The 19558-nt window shown below is 46.3% G+C and overlaps 1 protein-coding gene across 1 annotated transcript; it reads right to left on the bottom strand.

Moving 5' to 3' along the window:
• Window positions 1-3530: 3530 nt before the first annotated feature.
• Window positions 3531-18895, bottom strand: HPS1 (HPS1 biogenesis of lysosomal organelles complex 3 subunit 1). Its single transcript, XM_056849795.1, has 18 exons — window positions 18779-18895; window positions 17698-17835; window positions 16588-16730; window positions 14674-14782; window positions 14196-14356; window positions 13871-13973; window positions 13533-13625; window positions 13174-13243; window positions 11262-11329; window positions 9966-10133; window positions 9712-9891; window positions 9396-9463; window positions 6721-6846; window positions 6149-6214; window positions 5160-5304; window positions 4848-4961; window positions 4252-4334; window positions 3531-3718 (listed from the first exon to the last, which is right to left on the bottom strand). Exons 1-18 carry the CDS (start codon window positions 18893-18895, stop codon window positions 3556-3558), a joined length of 2115 nt encoding a protein of 704 aa, XP_056705773.1. The 3' UTR covers window positions 3531-3555.
• Between the last annotated feature and the right edge of the window lie 663 nt (window positions 18896-19558).

Raw genomic sequence — 19558 nt, 5'->3', positions numbered from 1 at the left:
TACAATAAGCTTCGGCTTGGTGATTTTAATTTCTAGGGGGAGTTCAGGCTTGATCTAGAACCCGCTTGTTTTGTCTTTTTGGCAGCCTATGGCATCCGTAAAACTCACCTTCAACACTACATGAGTCAATTTTCCTGACCACTTTCTTCATTGTCCAACTTTGGTGATGGTGTAAAGTGCCCTCATGTCACAGCTGACTTATGGAGATCCTGTAGGGTTTTCAAGGCAAGAGACGTCCAGAGGTGGTTTGCCATTGCCTGCCTCTGCACAGGCTGAGTTTGGAGAGAACTGTGACTGGCCCAAGGTCACCCAGCAGGCTTCATGTGGAGGAGTGGGGAATCGAACCCAGTTCTCTAGATTAGAGTCCACTGCTCTTAACCATTACACCACACTGGCTCTCCAACTTTTACACCTGTACAAAGTAATGGGAAATATTATGGTATGAATTATCTTGAGCTTGGTCTCCAGCAACACATCCTCACCATTAAGGATCTTTTCTAGCTCCTTCACAGCTGCTTTTGCCAGTACAGTTGGCCATGGTCCGACCACTAAGGAACACTGGAGTTGCTATGCAGAGGAATGCAATGGCAAATCACCTTTGCTAATGTCTTGCCTAGAATGCCCCATGGATGGGGTCGCTGTGAGTCAGTTGTGACTTGATGGCATGTCCTTCTTTCAGTTAAGGGTTATCACCTTTCTCTGCTCCAACTCCTACTCCCCCCCCCTTTGTGTAATTTTTCTTATTAAAAGCTCCAAAATTATTTCCTTCCCATAGCATCTAAAATACAAGCCCTGGCTCACAAAAGCTCATACTAGAATGACCCATGTTGTTACGTCTTGAAGCCACTGGACTCCTGCTTTATCACCTATGAAGAAGTATTTCATGGCCTATGACCAGCATATCTGCAGGATCACTTTCCCAATATGCTCCACTGCAGCATCTTCATTTATGTGACCAAAGCCTTTTGGAGGTACCACCCTGCAAATGAGTAAGATAAATGTACCTAAGCATTGTGAACAGTATGGAGTAGGGGTTAGAGTGTCAGACTACAACCAAGGGGACAACACAGCCGTGCTAGTTTGTCTATGTAATAGTTAGAATGACTTCATTAAATTCACTGCAATGGTTGTACTTAACCAGCGCTGATAATCAATGTTTAAGATGATGGTTTAGAAAAAATATTATTTATTTATTGTAAAAAATGCAAGACCCCATAGATGCTACATATGTTTATTTATATAATAAATGTATACAACAGTAATTCATAATAAAAATAACAGTATTTTGCATCATACAGTATGTCATATTACATAATGAAAAATACAATACTTCCATTTATTTATTACAATACATTTAAACCCCCATCCTTCTGCCACAGAACTCATGACCCCTCACATAAATTTTATCCCAACATCCCTGTAATGTATGTTGGGCTGAAAGAAAATTATTGGTCCAACCTGACCCCGTGAGCTTCACAGCTAAGTGGGTGATTTGAAGCCCAGCGGTCTAGTCATCGCACCACCTTTTTTCTCTTTCCTCTGAACCAAACTTTACATATTACTTTCAGTCAGCTTTGTGAAATATCTGCTGTTTTCTATCTGCTAGACATTTCAGTTGTTCCCACTACCAAGGCCTAGATCCTTACCTATTTTATTGAAGTGACCTTTGTATAACAACAACATTTAAGGGGTTTGAAGTGTGTGTGTAATCTATATTGCCCAGTATTATCACATGCATTAAATGTATCTGTTTGCTCACTCCTACAGCCCCAAGCACTTTCCTTGGATACAGAGTACAACTTCCTAAGCTTCACTAAAATCACATTCTATTGATTATAACTTTCTTTACAGTTGATCAGCATTGACATTTCTCTTTCCAGACATCAGCTATTGTTGAATGAAGATCTGGTTCTGGCCAAATTTTTACACAGTTCCATTATCTCACACATTTTCACATCATTTAGATAATAGATCCTTTATGTTTCTTAAGCTACACGACACCTTTTCAAAAACTCTCAATTCATCTGAGGTCTTTAATTTTTCCAAGGAGAAAATGTCGTATTTTAAGATACCTGAAAAACACTGGCCTTTGATCACTTTTATCCCATACTTCCTTATGTCGCATCATTGCTCCACTATTTAGCAAAACCCTATAATCCCCTTAATATCATACTTTCCAAGCATTAACATTTCTCCCACAATGTCTTTTTCCTTTTGAAGTAGTAGTTAACAAATACCCAGTGAGTTGGTTTTATTTTATCCTATAATAAAAAGACTCCATTATCAGTGCTTCTCTCCCTGTGATATTGCTAATCTTTTGTTTCCTGATTCACAATAGAGCTTGCAAAAGGTAGATCCTGCTATCTGTGTTCTGAAACTGTCTGGGGATCTTCATCACTACCCCAAAATTTAATACCCTACAGGAAGACTACAACTACAAGCTTTTATGAAGCATTATAGCATAAATACATATTGGAGTATATAGCATAAGTGTATATAAATACTCCGTTATTCTTTTCAAATTTTATAAGCTATTACTCTCTTCCCCTCGAGATTTAAAGGACCTATTTTTGTCACTGAACTTTTTATAGAAATATATTGCCAAAATAAGGGAAACAGCAAATCTTTTTAACGGCTGATATTCAGCCCATTTGTGAAATAGTTAACTTATTCTAGTTTTTTTTTAAAAAAATACTGATTTTACAAGTTTTTGAAACCATTGTATTTTTTTTAATCAACACATGCGAATTTTAAGGGTCCCTTAGAACTGGAGGTAGCTAAGCATATGTACACCCACTGCTCCTAATTACACCCGTAGGTAAGCATGTCACAAGGTCACTTTCCACTGGTATGTTACTTCAAACTGACATTTTGCACGCAGATGTGTGATGCTTCACTTTAGAAAGTACATGCATAAAGCCAGTTTCTAGAAAAGTCTAAGTGTTCTCTGTCCCTACCTCGTTTACACCATTACTTAGAAGGGTTCAAACCCACAGGATTTTAAGCTTTAATAGCGGAGGGGTTTTCATGTAGTGGCCCACAGACTCCTCATCCACTGTGAGCAGATGAGATTCCTTATGTGCAACAAATATTCAGAGGCAAAGCAAGTCTCATCTTGCCCAGGTCTTGCCAGGCTCCAGCTCTAAAACTTTATTCTCATGATCCCTTTCCTGGTCACAAGAAAAGCCTGGCTCATGAAGGTTCTTTTCTGTTGCAGTGCATCTAATTGCCCAGATAAGCCAGAGAGACATTGTTCCAGCTCACAAAGATGCAGGATGTGTTGATGTATGCATAGCGAGAATTTTTCTCTGGCTCAGATCTCACACAGAATCCCCAAGCCCCATCAGCACTGCCTGAAAAGCAAGTTGGCCCCTTTGGCTTCAATGCCCAGGGTCAAGCTGTCCCCCTCTAGAGCAAGGATATCCAATTCTGTATGGCAGGAATGGAGAATGGTTTTCCAGCTCTGTGAATGGCAGTGCAGCACAGGCAAATGCAATGACCCAAGGAAAGCACACATATGAGGTCCGTAGCACAGGGAAGCAGCAACCAAATCCCCTAAAGAAGGGGGATGCGGGTTGGCTCCCAGAGTTGCCGTGCTAAGTCACTGCCCTGCTGGATCACCAGCTCGGTGGGCATGACGCCCAGGTGGACGGTCAACAGCTCATAGCACTTAATCACTTCGCCCGTGTGACTCTTGCTGTAGTAACGGAGCAGCTTCCTGCAGGGGCGCAACGTTGGTCAAGAAATGCTTTTGCAAAGCTTTACAACATATGCATAAATTGGACATATAAATACTAACTCAGTTATTATTCTTTGCAAGATTTGTATAAGAATTCTTCTCCCCAATATAAAGTTAGAGCTGGGATAACAAGGGTTTTACAGAGCCTCACTGGTCCAGCCAAAAGAGATGCATATCCAGTTTTTGAACAACACAGCAGAAACTGCTGAGCTGCGTGCATTTAAGTTTAGGCAGTTTAAAGGCTACTGGGGCCCCCTCCACACACACACACTTCAGATAGTGATAAGCCAGAGACTAATACAATTTCTGTGACCATGGGACAGACATAATAAAAAGGAACCTTCACTAATGAGATTACAGGCAACAGCCCGCAGAACTAGCCTATAGTGTTGTCTGGATGTGGTAGGGGTAATGGCTGAGCTACAAGCCCCCCACCTTCTCCAGCCTTATAGATGTCCTTGGTCTGAAACCCTGCACCTAATAGTATCCATGGAGATGGAACCCTTACTCACCTGTAGTAATCACCTGCCAGTGTCCCAATGGGGGCTGAATCGTCAGAAAGCACCGGCACTTCAGGAACCTCCAACTTGCAGCCCTGCAGGGACACAGCAGCAGTAAGGAGTCGGCAAGAAGAGGATGGTGGGGCCCCAACACAAGGACTGGTGTTCGTATGCATGCACATGTGCTGAGTGTTTAGCCCCTGCTGTCTCCATCGTATCACTTAGCACTATTTATGTGATACATTTGTGTTCTGTGGATCCTCCAAGAAACCCAAAGCAACACTTCATCCTCAAACCAACTTTGTACAGTAAGCTAGGCTAAGGGAAACTGATGAGGCCAGGGCGACCTTGGTGAGCTTTAGAGTGCAGTGGACTCAAGATTCTTAGAATAATAGAGTTGGAAGGGACAACCAGGGTCATATAGTCCAACCCCTTGCACAATGCAGGAAATTAACACTACTTCCCCCACACACCCCAGTGACCCCTACTCCATGCCCAGATGTCCCCTCTCTCATGAACTGCCTAAGGTCCTGCATTCAGAATCCACCCCCTAGACACTACTCTGGCTTAACCACCATTCCCCCTCAGCGCCAGGCCCCTCCACATACCAGCTCATTCTCGAACCAAAGGAAGTAGGTGCAGTAGTAATCTCCATCACGCAGTGTCATCATGGTGTAGCCCTTCTGTAAGTAGCTTCGAGCCAATGCCACCAGTGACCACACCTGGGGGAGCAAGTGGGTGGAGAAAGCAAGAGTGAAGCCCATATCAGAGCTTGCCCACCCTCAAATTCTAAACCTTGGATAGATACACACCTGTAACAAACATACTCATTCCCTCCTATTATCAAAATGCTGCCTTTGCTTTCCACCTAGCAAATGAGGCGAAGGAACAAAGGCTCCGTATGGGATCAGGAACATTACCTTCCCCTTAATAAAGGCAGGCAAAGGCCCCTTGCCTAGCTCAACAGCAGAGTCCTCAGCCAGGTTAAGTGATGGTGCCACCATCTGTCCTGCTGTCCGGTCCACGTAGATGAAGTGCACAAGACCTGGGAAATCTTCCAGGTATGTGGATGGAAGCACGTTAAGGGGCTGGTTGGTAGCAAGGGTGCTCCACCTTGTTGCTTTGGTACTTCGGCAGCTCTAAGGATAGCCCTACTCCTTCCCTCCATGGAAACCTTTCAAGTAGCCTTTGGAATCAAAAGCCCTCCCCTTGCTCCAGCTCTAAGCCAAGAAGAAGAGGAGGAGAAGGAAAAGAGTTGGTTTTTATATGCCGACTTTCTCTACCACTTAAGAATCAAACCAGCTTACAATCCCCTTCCTTTCCTCTCTCCACAACAGACACCCCTGTGAGGTAGGTGGGGCTAAGAGAGTGTGACTAGCCCAAGGTCACCCAGTTGGCTTCATGTGTAGGAGTGGGGAAACAAATCGGGTTCACCAGATTAGTCCACCGCTCCAAATCACTGCTGTTAACCACTACACCACACTGGTGTAGCAATGTCTTGTCTTCCTGAGATGCTAATATTTGCCTAGGGACAAGGGTACAAGAGAACACAGTACAAGCATACCAGTGCCTCTTGCTACCATGGCCCTGTTCCTGACAAACCTGAACAACCACCTGCTAAAATCCAGTGCAATCCGCCAAGGTAGAAGAGTGGAATGAAGTGCTACAGCTTTCCATGATAGCAGTGAAAGTTGGGCTTCTCCTAAAGGTGGCTTTGCCCTTGAAACAAAGAAGGAAGGCCCATGCGCAGAACTTCTCCCTCAAACTCTTGAGTGCCTCCAACCAAACACTGCCCTGCAGTGCCTCAGTCCTGCAAAGCCTGGAAGTTCTCCCCCAGAGAGTTTCCATTTCTGTGGAGTATGTTTGGTTTCACAACCAATGTGGGGGAAAGGTAGGAATGAAAGGATATGACACCACTGTGACGTTACGCTTGCTCTTCACCAGCAGGAAGTCCCTCCAGTCCCGGAGCTTATCCCTGCCAACACAGGAATAAACAAGGAATACAATAACAGAACAACAGCTTAGTATGCACATGCCTTCCTGCTCCCACAGTAAAAGTTTCCTAACTGGGGTGTCCAACTCCTCCTTCAACAGAAGAAAGCAAGGGGTATGCCTTTCAATGCCTGTCACCCCTCTCATGGGGCAAGTGAAAGTGGGTTATTACAGCAGAGGAGAGCCAGGTACTCCTGAGATAACTTGAAGAATATTCTGTCCAGACCCACAAGGGCGGGGGGGGGGAAGTGAGGAAAAAGACAGGTATTCAAGCAGAGGATCAAGGCAGCCACAAGGGATGCAGAGTGACTGGACAGGTTATGTTGGGCAGCCCTGGATGGGTGCAGTATGCAGTTATTTCAAACCAGAAGAGCACTGTGCTGGAGATAAGGTAGTCTTGACCCATGACCCAGTCCCTCCAAACACAGAGCCACTAAGACCTATTACCCTCTTTCCTGTGGTCCTGCTACCATTTTCTATCTCACTCACTGTGTGAACTGCTGTGCTCGGTCCAGCATGTTTTGAGGCAGGCCTTGGGCCCCCGACGATCCAAGAAAGAGAAGCCGGTACACCGCACAGAGCTGCCGTCTGATGCTGCAAAATGCCTGCAGAATCCTGCACCAATACAGAGATTAATTTACCTCCAGTATCCCTCATTCATTAACAGAACTCTTTTTAACCGTCACCCATTATTTTCTATAGGGACTATGTCTATAACCACAAATGTAAACAGCTTCATCAGCTGTTTCCTCTCCACAATGGACAAAAGTGTTGGCTAAACAGAATCCCAGAATCTTCACCAGACTATAATCCTTCAGAGAAAAACCTATGACAATTAAACTGATGGCAAACCCATGTAAGGCTGTAGTATAGATAAACTCATAGCACAATCTTAAAGCTAAGTTAACCTTTTCTAAGTCCACTTATGCAAGTTAGGTAGTATCAAGTCAGCCAGTGGTTGCTGCTAGGTGGGCCTGGCCCCAATGAATCCTCCCTCAAAGACCAAAACAGCCCAGGAAAGAACCATGCCCCTCCCCCTGCCTTTTACTCAGAGATAGCAAGGCCAGAATTTTGTGGTTGCCTAGCTACAGCCACTTGGGAATTCTGTTTCTCAAAGCTACAGGCACTCTTTTGATCATTTTGGTGATTTTTAAACCCAATTTTTTTTTTTTTAGATTTCAGATTTTTTTGCAAACCTGAGGCCCTTTTCAGGTTTATAGAAAGATCTGTCTTGCCCGTTCACAGCACCGATCATTGGATGTAAGTATCCTCAGATTTGGCTGACTTGCCTATTAGTATACAGATTTCTGACTAAGCAAGCATAATTACCACAATGCAAAACCTAACTTACTCCTACAGTGCTAATTAAAGAGGTTTATATTCCATTAATTTATGACTTTGTATATAAATGCTACTATAATTAAACAAAAAACCAAAGAGTTAGTCAACGTTAACAGCTTGGGCCTAATCTTTCACCCCATTCAGATGTCATGATAAACTTCTGTCAAAGATGGACACAAGCCCAGCCTGTTGGCTTGTGTCACTCATATGTAGAGAGCAACAGAAATGCAAATAGCTGAGAGTAACAGAAAGCTTCCTAGTTTAAGAAGCTGTAAATCAAACTCCAATTTGCAATAACATCTGAATGCAAGCACTTGGGCACAGTGGAATTTGTTTCTTCCCCATAAACCAATATTCTAAACCTTGGTTTAAGCCAAGATTCTAAACCTTGGTTTAATCCCAATTCAGAATCCTAGTTTGTGGGGAGGTAATAAACTCCAGTTCACTCAGGCATCTACCAGTGTTTGGACATCACAGCAGACTGGAGTCTGATTCAAGGTCTCCCAAAGCAGAAAGCCTTCACCTGCACTCCAAGCATGAGAAGTGAAGGGACATGCAAAGGAGCCCAAGAGCATCAGAACAAGCAGCTTTCAAGGAGTAACATCTGAGTGGGGCCTCCTTTCCCCTCTAGGGAGCAGAATTCACAGTGCTGCAAAGGCAGCAATGTCACTACTATTGTGGCTTCGGCTGACAACAGACGAAAGATTAAAGAAGAGGTTGCGGGGTTTTATTTTCCTGTGGAGAAAGTCGCCCATTTGCATTGCAAAGGTAACACAGTAATACGTGTATTTGCCAGTAAAACACCGATTAGTTGTCAGTTTTCCCCCTTCCGTCATGCTTCAAGCAAGCTGTCTTTTTTGTTATAGTTTAAACAGTCCCACCGCTCCAATAATGCTTTATTTGTTCAGATGCAGGCAGTGCATTCTCTTCATATGATACAGGGTTGCTTTGTGTTAAGGGGTCTCAAGCTGTGATGGCTGTTAAATCCACTCAGTTGGTAGTTCCTTTCAGGTCTCAGAGCAAATACCCCTGTTTACCTGAAAGGAAGATTAGGTTTCCCCCCCCAAATGTGCAATCAAGAAAAAGAGGTCATCTTAAGTTCACATACAGTTAAGTACAGAAATAAAAACTTTTTAAAGGGGGAATCATGTTATATTCAGGACTGTCTTCCTTTCAAATATATACAGGAGATGTCTACCTGACCAGTCATCTTTTCATTCACATCTGCCTTTCTTCCTCCCATCTGCATCATAATTTCTTTGACCGTCCCACAAGCCCTCTTGAGCTACACACACACAAACACACATACACCCCAATCCATATTTCCCACCTAGCTTCTACTGGCCAAGACCAAACTTCAATTTCCAGGAGTTACCATCTACATGTTTGGGAGAAGAGTTCTAACCAAGCTCTCTCCAGAAGGTACTGTTTTCTATGCGCAGCAGAGGGTTTATAGGCGTCTACATACACAGAAGAGTGTTCAGCCATGCTCTAATACAGGATATGGCCTCGGGAAGGCTGTACCTTGCACCTTGGCTGTCAATCGGCTCCAATTCTCATTCCATGTTTTCACTCTTCTGCATCACAGCTGACAAGAGACTCACTGCTACATCTTCCTCCCAATATGCATCTTTTACTGTCCAAAAAACCCTTGTTTCATACACCTCGAGCTATTCTATGTCTTCAGAAGACGGCATGATGAGAAACACAACCCAGAGCCTTCCGTTTCCCACCCCCCTGCTGCTGCCTCAGCCTAAAGCAGTCCCTAACATCAATTCTGACCAAAGCCAGTATTCCAGCATCTTTCCCCCTTTAATACTCACTCCCAGGAATTCAAAGCCTCGCTTCGAGAAAAAATCTTGTTCTTAAATTCCAGCCAGGCATTCTGCAGCTGAAAGAGACACAGTCAGGGAGAGCTCCAAAGAGCAGCATGGGTTGTCCCCCACCCCACCGAGCCTTTGCAAGCCTCGTTCCTCTGCAGGGAGGCTACTGCCCTCCATTCCCTGAAAGCAGATGCTTGTCCAAAACCCCTACTTGGCCAGCCCCACCACTGTTCCGCTCATACCTGCACCCTGGGAAGGGTGCTTTACCCACTATTCTTGTCCACTCAGCACCTATGTAGACATAGTCAGTTCTCACCTGTGGCTCTTGCCCACCCAGTTTCTTGACAAACTTGTCCATTCGATGTCGGAGCTCCAGCAAGAATGGGTAAGAACGGAGGGGCTGACCAATCTCCTGCCCCTCTCTCAGTTTCTTCTCCACCACCAGGAATCCATCCAGCAGCTGATAAAGGGAAAGGGCCACATGGGAACTGGAGCCCTGCAGGGCAGAAAGGACACAGTGAGCTCCACGCTGAGTTAATACCAAATGGAGCCCAAACGGAGCCAGCTCACCTTAGTGAGGAGCACCAGCGAGATCCCTGGCCAGAGGGGCAGACAATGCATGGTGTGGGGCATCATGGGACAATACCCCTCCTTCAAGTTAGCATCCAGAAAAATTCTCCGTGGATTGGTGGCCTCAGATGTTGGGGGCACCAGAGCTTGCAGTGAGTCCTCAGCTATCTGGGGAGAGAGAAAGTTGTTACCATGGAATCAGGATCTGGTTAACCACAGAGACAATATCTGGGTCCGCTTCGGATTCCCATATGAGGGCAGCTGCTCCTTTAAAACAGAGCATTCATGAGAGCAAACAGCACCACCTACTGGTACTTTTAAGAGACAACCGAAAGACACCACCAGACACAAATGGAGGGGAAGGGATTACGCTGGGGAAAGCCAATCCTTGGAGGCCAATTCCCACCCCACAAACCCCAATAATGTAAACTGAAAAGGGACTGCCCTCTCTACCCTGCCTTCTCCCCACATTCAGGATCCAAGGTTAGCAAACTAAGGTGTGCCCATGGGGCTAATACAGGGAATAATGTCTCCACAATTCACTTCAGCAGGCTTTCTGTGCCAGGTTAATAAAGCTATCAAGACCACCAGGTGATGAATTAGTGACAGATTTATGGCTCTGGAAAGGGTATAAACAGCTTCTGGAGACTCCAGGAACTGCAATGCACCAAGAAAGTAAGAGGGAAAAAATAAAGTCCATGTGGGTGTATGTCTACGTGTATTTGTCATGCAAAAGGGGAACTTTTACTGTATTGCAGGAGTTTCTCCATCGCATCACCTTATGCAGCGTTTTGCACAATTGTTGATCATTTAAGGAAGTCTCTTTCATTAATTTCCCCATTCGGGAATTGCAGCATGACCACAGACAGACAAACAGCAAGCCTGGAAGGGTGAGACTCACTAAAAGCTACTAGGAGTGTGAAGAGACATTGATTCAGCTCTGCTACGGACAAATTTGTAACACATAATATATCGAATATATTATGCACAATATATGGAAAGAATAAGTTGGGTCATTCTCATGTTATCCATAATGAGATGCTGAATTGCAGAGTTGACAAGTTAATCTGAACAATTTATTGTTGTTAATAGAATTATTTTGTATTGTAAGGCGGCACTACTGAATACAGTGAAATGAATCGACTAGGATCAGTCCAATCTGGCAGAGGTGCAGGTTGCAGCAACTGTGGCACAGCCAGACCTCAGAGCATACAAGTGGAAGGTATGAAGCTGCACTGAAGAGAGTAAAGGACACGGCAGAAGAACAAGAATCAGGAACCCCTCCCAAGCACTTACCTGAATGTCAGCAGAATTCACCTCTCCCTCGCCCTGCGAATCCACACCCTCAGACCACGCAGCACTCCCTTTGGAGAGAGACCAACGCCCCCAGCACCAGGAATGGGAAGGGAAGGTGAGTGACAGCAGTTAACAGCAGATTCAAGAGACATGAGCCATCAATAATGTGATCCAGGCACCTCCCAGCTCAAGGGTGAGGGACCCCCTTACACTCGATTTTGTCTTCCTAGCACGTGTCTTAAGTCCTGCCCTTTGATTGCTGGGTCAGAGGACACAACTTAGTTGCACCCTAAATTAAGGTGGGTCCCACCCTCACTGCCACCTCCACCACTTTTGTTGTCTTCTTTTTTTTGGTAGAAATTATCTTTGACGAGGGGGGGGGGAAGAGAACGAGCCAATCAAAGAGAGGAGAGAATGGATGGATGGAAAGTGCCATCAAGTCGCAGCCGACTTAAGGTGACCCCTGGTGGGGTTTTCAAGACAAGACACCTTCGGAGGTGGTTTGCCATCGCCTGCCTCTCTGCATCACAACCCTGGTATTCCTTGGAGGTCTCCCATCCAAACACTAACCAGGGATAACCCCGCTTCGCTTCCAGGATCTGACGAGATCGGGCCATCCAGGTCAGAAGAAGAAAGAATGGGGGAGGGGAGAACAGAGAAAGCAAGATGAGGAGGAAAACAGAGGGAAAGATGGGCAGGGATGGTGAATGTTTAAAAGTGGGCCCCATTCCGCACTCAGGGGCCAAGAGTGGGTCCCAGGTCCAAAGAAGTTTGTTTTAGGGACCTCTTATCTCACAGACCTGGCCAACACTCAGTGCCAGGAAAATGGTTTGGAACAGAACTGAGCTCTATTCCTTTTGAAAAATGAGGGATCGCTAGCCCCAACTGCTCTTGCAACCCTTCTCTCCCTTTTGGGGCCCATTCCAGCAGCCCTTCCCTGATCCGCAGAAGTCCCCTCTTTCATGCCCCCTCCTTCCTCTATTCTTCCCAAGCATACCACACACACCCCTGCCCTCACTCAACCTCCAGGGCCGGATCTACATTTTTTTGAAGGGGGGGCAGAAGTACCAAATGGCACCTCCATATATTATATACCTATTTTTTCTTTATGTATACATACATAATCAACATATATAATATACATATATAATCCACAACTCTTTTAAACAGAATAAATTGTGTTGACATCTATGATTAAAGAATAATTACACTCTTACATATCTATTATCTATGAATAATTACACTAAGAAGTAACTCCTGGCCAAGTTTTGCAAGGCGCATTCCCCAGCAAAATTATGCCTTAAGGGATCACAGCCTTATTACAATGTGCAGCAGCAGTTAAGACTGTCAGACTTGGATCTGGGAGATCCAGGTTCGAATCCCCACTCTGCAATGGAAACTCACTGGGTGATCTTGAGCCAATCACATGCTTTCAGCCTGACCTACCTCACAGGGTTGCTGTGAGGATAATATGGAGAAGCCTCCCCAAGCTGGAGAGTTGCAAACTCTGTAGGGTAGCTGGCTGAGCAGAGTTGAGGAAGACACCATCCTCTCCGTGCTGCGGCCAATCCAACCACAGCGCCCTGCCCCAAAGACCCCCCAGCCGCTAAGAACAACCGACAAGCTGAGTCTGCCCTGTGTTGAGCGCTTACTGGAAGCCTCTCTGCTGGCTTTCCCCCTGCATTCCCATGACAACCCTGGGACTGGCCCATCCGTGCTAAATACAAGGCAGTGCCAGCGCCAGCCAACCCCCGTCACCAAGCAGCCCAGTACTCCAGAAAGCAGCAGCATATGGGCGGGTAGCTACAAGAGATTGCTGCCGCCCCCTCTCTGCCCGTCACCCAGGGCAACTGCTCCCCTCACCCCCTAGATCTGGCTCTGTCAACCTTCGCCACACTGATTCCCCACTCACCGGTACTCTGTTGGCTAGGGGAAGCCTTGGGTGTGTAGAACTCCTCGGGCACAGAGATGTCGTCTGTTACCTGAGGGCGCAAAGGGGTGCAGAACAGAGCTGACTCAGCAATGGCCAGAGCTGGCCCTGCTTCCCAGATGCCAAGATGATTCAGTAAAAGGCTCTGGCAAAGCCCTGGTGGGATTTACCAGCCCTGGTGAAGGATGGGTGAGACCAGTACAGCTTTGCCCTGTGTCCCCCGGCAGCATCCCACCTTCTCCTCCTTTCTGCCCTTTGAGACTCAGCACAGCCTACAATCCAAATCCAGAAGTCAAACCCTGACACCAGCTAGGCCTTTGATGGCAGCACCAGGGTCCTACCTGCTCTTGAGACGCTTCACTGGAACAAGAGCTCTTCATTGGGATACTCTCGCTGCTATGAAGCCGCTGAGGACTGTGCTTATCCCCTGAAAGCTGAACAGAAAACAGGGGAGGAGCTCAATCATGAACACATTCATACTGACCTCAAAGAGAGGCTCCTTCCCAACACCTGTCGACCAAGATTTCCAGCTCCTGTAGGTCGGGGAATCCTTGTTTCCCGCTCTTCATTGGTCCTTACATGGGCCTAAACCAGCTTAAGAAAGAGAAGGTCCCCAAGAGATTCCCCACAGCTACAGACTCTCTCACGAGCTTGTCCCTTTCCCTCTCTGGGAAGGTACCTGGAGGCCATTTTGCTCTTCAGAAGTGTTGCTGGGGTACAGATCCTGCACTATCAGGAGAAGGGTGAGCAAGTCAGCAGGCCGCAGTGAGCTGGCATTCCGGCTGCAGCAGAGGAAGATAAAGCAAGCACCATCCATTATGGAAAAGCACATATTAAAGGGCAGGAGTATCCTGGGCACAGAGAGAGGAGGGCAGGACAGGCAATGTGCTCAGTATGGCAAGAGCACTGCAGTGGGGCAGGAAGGCACTAAGTGGCGGGCACTGCATTAGCAAGGAGGGAACCAATATCCTGGAAAGAGATGGGCTGACGACATGGGGCATTACCTGGAGTAAAAGGCCAGCAGCTTGGTGTGCACCAGCAGGAAGGCATGCACCACTTCATGTCCAGCACGTTCTGGGTTGCCATTGATGTGCTGCACAACTTGGCGCTCCAAGAACTCTATGCACTGTTCACACAGCTGTGGATGGATCAGTCGCTCCACAGCCTGGGGGAGGGGAAAGGGGGGGGATGAGGCCAAGGTACAAAAACATACGGCCCAGTCTTCTCTCTCGAGCCTTGGAACCCAAACCATATCTCCCAGGCAAACCCTGATGAGGCATAAGGAGAAAATGCTTCCACTGCTTCCTCCCTCTGCACAAATTTAGGCCATCCATCTATTCAGCTCTCCATCTTGTACTGCCACCTGTCCTTAAGTTTGAGCCATGCCTAACCTGGCTTGCTACCGGCTTCCTGGCTCATGAAATGTGACGATGTGGCACTCACTGTTCCCCCCACCCCGGGCTGTCCCTCTCTCCTCTGTACCTCCACAAGAAAGCTTTGATCCTCCTGGCATAGCTGGCTATAGGTCTCCAGCATGCTCTGAAAGAGTCTCCAGACATGGGCGCGCTGCTCAGAATCCACCGGCCGCAGCCTACAAAACAACAGCAAGGGTCTGGTGTAGGTTTGATTCTTAACTTATTACTTAATTTACTTTTAAATGCTTTTTCTTTGCCCTTTTCCCATGTTGCAAGGTGGCTAATAGCATATGTCTTATACAGAGGAAGACTATTGGTCTGCCTAGCTCATTATTACTTATTTATTTTGTTTAGAAAAAAAATGATGCCACCTCTCCAGGGAACATACCAAAGGAAGCATACAAAATAAAACATAACTAAAACAAAACATTAAAAGTTACTAAAAATTCAGCATTAAAAACCCAGTAACAAGGTAAAAACATAGGCCATAAAACCAGCCACTGAACAGCTTAAAATAAGCAGTTTTCAGACTAAAAACATAATAAAATGGTGTTGGAAGATCAACTCCTAAGTTAAAAGCCTGGGTGAGCAGAAACATTGTGGCCTGGTGAGCAGTGTAGGTGCCAGGCAAAGTTCAAAGGAAAAGGCATTCCATGAACGAGGTGCCACTACTGAAAAAGCCCTGTCTCTGGTTGCCGCCTGCCTTGTCTCTGAAGGCAGGGGGACTGAGAGCAGGCATTTGTGAGTAGGTCTTAACTGGGTCGGATGGACATTATGGGAGGAGGCAGCCCTTCAAGTACCCTGGCCCCAGGCCATTTAGGACTTTAAAGGTAACAGCCAACACTTTGAATTGATCCTGGAAACAAGTGGGCCGCCAGTGCAGATCTTTCAGTACTTGGGAGTTACAATCCCACCCCTGACAATAGCCTGGATACTGCATTTTGAACAAGCTGACATTTCTTGACCCTTTTCAAAGGCAAACCCATGTAAACCACATTACACTGATCCAACCTGGATGTAATCAGAGCATGGATCACCGTAGCCAGAGCACATTTACTCTGAGTGGCAGCAGCGCTCCAGAATCTTGAGCAGAGAAGGGGCCTTCCTCAAGACCTCTTGAGCTCCTTGAATCAGATATATCAGGGGCAGAACCAGGGACCTTCTCTGTGCAAAGGAGGTGTTCTACCTCCTTCCTCTACCACAAAGGAGGGTTTTTGGGTTTTTTTGGCAAACTACAGGAGGTATGTGTTCATGATCTTCCACAATTTTTAAAATGCTAAAAGCAGCTTTGGAACAAACAGCAGCATGCGGGGAGGGGATGGAGATGGGAGAAGGCTCTGTGTGCATGGGGGGGGGGAGGGAAGAGTAATCCCCCCATTTCATAATCTGTATCATGCTCCCCCTTCCCCTGACAAATATCACGAGTATCACTTTTCTTAAGCCACCTAAGCAGCAGGACACATGCACTGAACAGAGCTGTGTCCACAAGCTAAACATAGCCATAATTTTGAAAAAGACACAGCAGTGAGAGCTAAGGCAGACTTCACCATCTCAAGCTTCTTTGCAAAGGCTGCAAACTAAGTGGGAGTCAGTCTTCCAAGATGATATTCCATGTAGCTTCAGTGTGTATGAAGGATGGAGCTGCATAGGACAGGCTGACTGCATGGGTCTGTCCAATCAAATCAACACCTTCCCTCCTGCTAATGTGGCAAATGGATGCAAAAAAAAACCATGAAGTCATCCAATGAACCCCATCCAATGGCACCACTCACATACATACACTTACACCATGCAGGGTACTGCCATGAAGAAGCTATACCTGTACAGCTCAATGTGCACATAAAACAGGCCTCAGTGTTCAGGGAGCCCCGGGACAGACAGTCCCCCTGTTGTGACCAGAGTCATGGCAGGGTGGTGGTGGGTTGAGAAGTTCCACAAAACAAGGAGATAAAAAAAATACTGGGATGGGCTGTTGACTCACTCCCTGCGGATGAGGTGGCTGTCCAGCGTGACCAGGCCAAAGTGGGCCTCCGTCAATCTTCGGAGCACATAGAGCTTTCGGCGCAAGTCATCTTCACTCTCGGACCCATCGCCATTCACTGCAATGTACAGGCACTCGCCAAACTGAAGAGGTCACATAAATCAGTATATTAAAGACAAAACAGTACAATCTTAGTTTGACGTTTTTAGGGTAAGTTAAATCTTGTTGCCTAAAATAATCCAAAATGCCAGATGCAATTTGAGCCAAGCTTTTGTAATTAGGGTCCCACCAAGTCAAATGCAATAACCCCCTTTTTTTTGTTGCTTTTTGTTTTTTGCTGCCAGTTTGGGATTGCAAGAATTATCAACACAATCAAGTACCAGCCATGCTGCAATATATGGTTGCTGGGATGCATCATAAGTTGTGCAGGCCAGTTGTAAACGCTTCTTTGGAGGAGGTGCAGCAATCAGACCTGACACCTGGGAGATTATGCTTGTAGTTTGAAAAGTCTTCAATTCTACATCCTCAAAGCACCCTAAACCAACAACTGCCCATCTGGGTCCGATGGCCTGCTTACCAGCTTGGGGACTTCCATCAGCCAAGCCACAGAAGACTAGCTCAGCTGAGCCGTGCCCTGACAGCCAACCAAGGCTCATCCTTCCCTTGCTAATAACCATGCACAAATGGGACCCTTGACAACATCCACCGGCCTTTTTCAGAGGTCTTGCTGTGCTTCTAGCTAACATGGGGCAGGTCATGTGTAGTGACAATTTCTGGAATGCAGTTACACCTCAGTATTTGAGGCACCTCAGTATTTGAATGGAGGGACAAAGGAGGGTACCATATTATCTTATCATTGTGAATGATAATTAATTTCCACAGTAGTTTTAGAGTAAAACATACCTTAAATTGCCTCAGCAAGCCTCTTGAGACAGTACAGGCTCAAGGGTAAGCAAAGGCAGTAGTCTTTCTACATCCAAAGACTATATTCTACCCACTTAAGCTCCATTGGCTTCTATGCTCACTCTCCCATTAATGCATATGGTACAAAACACACCCCTCCGTTAGGAACCCCTCAGCTGCCTTAAGGAGAGGTGAGGGGAGAGTTACCATATGCAATACGTAGAGATGTCTGCCATTTTCCGCAGAGAAGCAAGTATATGTGTCCCCCAATTTCTCAAGCAGCGTCATGCAGGAGATGATCACGGGAGCGAAGAGTGTGTTGATACTGTCCTCTAAAGCAGGAGGCTGTGTGGGATAAAAAGGGGAGAGAAGACAACTCTCATAAGGAAATAGCTGCCAGTATCCCACCAACCTCTGATATTTGTACCCTCCCATTAATATATACACTCACTCACACTGTCTCTCCCTCCCCTTCCACGGATGGGCTGTAGCCGTTTCTTCCCAGCCACCTTTAAGAGCCAAATGACACATTACACTGGAGTTCCCTGACTGGCCCTCTAGTTGTAACTTGGCTCTAAAAAGCAGGATCCCCAAATACAGTCTGAGGCTGCAGTCCTGGGGAAGGGAGGGTTGAACTCTTCTTCAGCACACACGCGTCCCATTTCTGTAACCAGAAATGGCTCCCAACCCCACCAGGAATGAAAGATATCAAGTTTGTTCTTTTTTCCTACTGGGACTTAAAGTTGTGTATGCGGGGAGCATTTCTGATCAGGGAAACAGCAGAAAGTGGAATGAGTTAAAGTGCCTTTCCCAGCATCACAGCTCCCCTCACCCACAAACACACATACATATATGAAGCTGCACTTTTATGGAATCAGACCCTTGGTCCATCAGTACGGTCTTGTCAAACTGGTCTCTCCACAGTCTCCATCTTTCACATCACCTCCTATCTGTTTCTTTTAACTGGGTATGCTGAACCTGGGACCTTCTGCATGCCAAGCAGATGCTTTACCACTAAGCCATGGCTCCTCCCCCAACATGACCACCACATTATACGCTGGGGAGTTCCAATCACAGAATCCCAACATCTCAAATAGTGTGGCTTATACACAACTTCCAAATCATCCACAAACATACACACAATTGCTGTACAATTTTAAGAGCCTGTACCTTGGGATCTTGCTTAACTGCCTACCTCAGACCTAAAACAGTGGCACCAATGTCCCTTTGGCCCAGCCTCCATTTGCCTGGGTCCACTTTGGCTTCTTGCCCTTCCTTCAAATCTCACCTCATCACCATTTTGATCATGGACCCCAAAGCGTTGGTGCAAGCTTGCCAGGAAATCCGGGTCAGCCCAATAGAACAGAACCTCAGCACCCTCACTGGCAACCAGGATGCACTTCATCTGTGGGGACAAATGCAAATTATTATACCATTAATGCAGCCAAGAATAACATAAAGCCTTGGACCCCAATAAGAGGCAGCCCTTCCTTCTCTTCTGATGGTCAGTGTAGGGGTCCTCAACCATCAGTGGAGGTAAGGATCAAGATAGCAGGCTTGGAGCCAATACTCCTGGGGTGAGGCTATCTTAATACAGAAGCCACACTTTCAGGCTCAGAACAGGTGTCTGTGTGTGGTAAGGGGGTGCATCGTGTAGAAGCTGAGGACAGAGCTGGTACAACAAAGTTAAAGCCCAAGCAGTACAGAGCTCCAGAAACATATTGAGGCCCTATCAATGGCCCACTGAGCACATCCAGAGGATGACTTGTGAAGGGGGGGAGCATGGCCAGGAAGATGTGGGCTTGAAAGCTCCTTCGTAAAAGTTGAAGGCCAAAGTAGACATTATACAGCAGATTCACCTTCCTTACTGAAATGTACCCTCAGAAGTTGCAGTAAGAGGGATTCCTGCTTATCCCTTTCCATTCCTTCCATATGCCCAAACTGCTTTTCTCCCCTACAGAGGAAAAACAGATACCAGGGCCTCATAACTTTAGGAGGGAGAGCAGTTGTGGAAAGGGTGGTTTTGAACTGACAAATAGCAAGAAGTGTTAGGAAACCCTTCTCTCAC

The sequence above is a fragment of the Euleptes europaea genome, chromosome 5 (assembly GCF_029931775.1).
Source record: "Euleptes europaea isolate rEulEur1 chromosome 5, rEulEur1.hap1, whole genome shotgun sequence".
Taxonomy (NCBI): domain Eukaryota; kingdom Metazoa; phylum Chordata; class Lepidosauria; order Squamata; family Sphaerodactylidae; genus Euleptes; species Euleptes europaea.
The sequence above is the reverse complement of the archived record's forward strand: the minus strand, read 5'-3'. Positions and strand labels throughout refer to the sequence as shown.

What these genes read in the sequence shown, in the direction of transcription:
- HPS1 (XM_056849795.1), bottom strand. Translation starts at nt 18,895, where the DNA reads ATGAAGTGCATCCTGGTTGCCAGTGAGGGTGCTGAGGTTCTGTTCTAT. An exon ending in AGCCACCTCATCCGCAGGGA is followed by an intron (nt 14,783 to 16,587) that starts GTGAGTCAACAG and finishes GTTGTTTTGTAG; the next exon opens with GCTGCGGCCGGTGGATTCTG. An exon ending in TGAATTCTGCTGACATTCAG is followed by an intron (nt 10,134 to 11,261) that starts GTAAGTGCTTGG and finishes CTCTCTCCCCAG; the next exon opens with ATAGCTGAGGACTCACTGCA.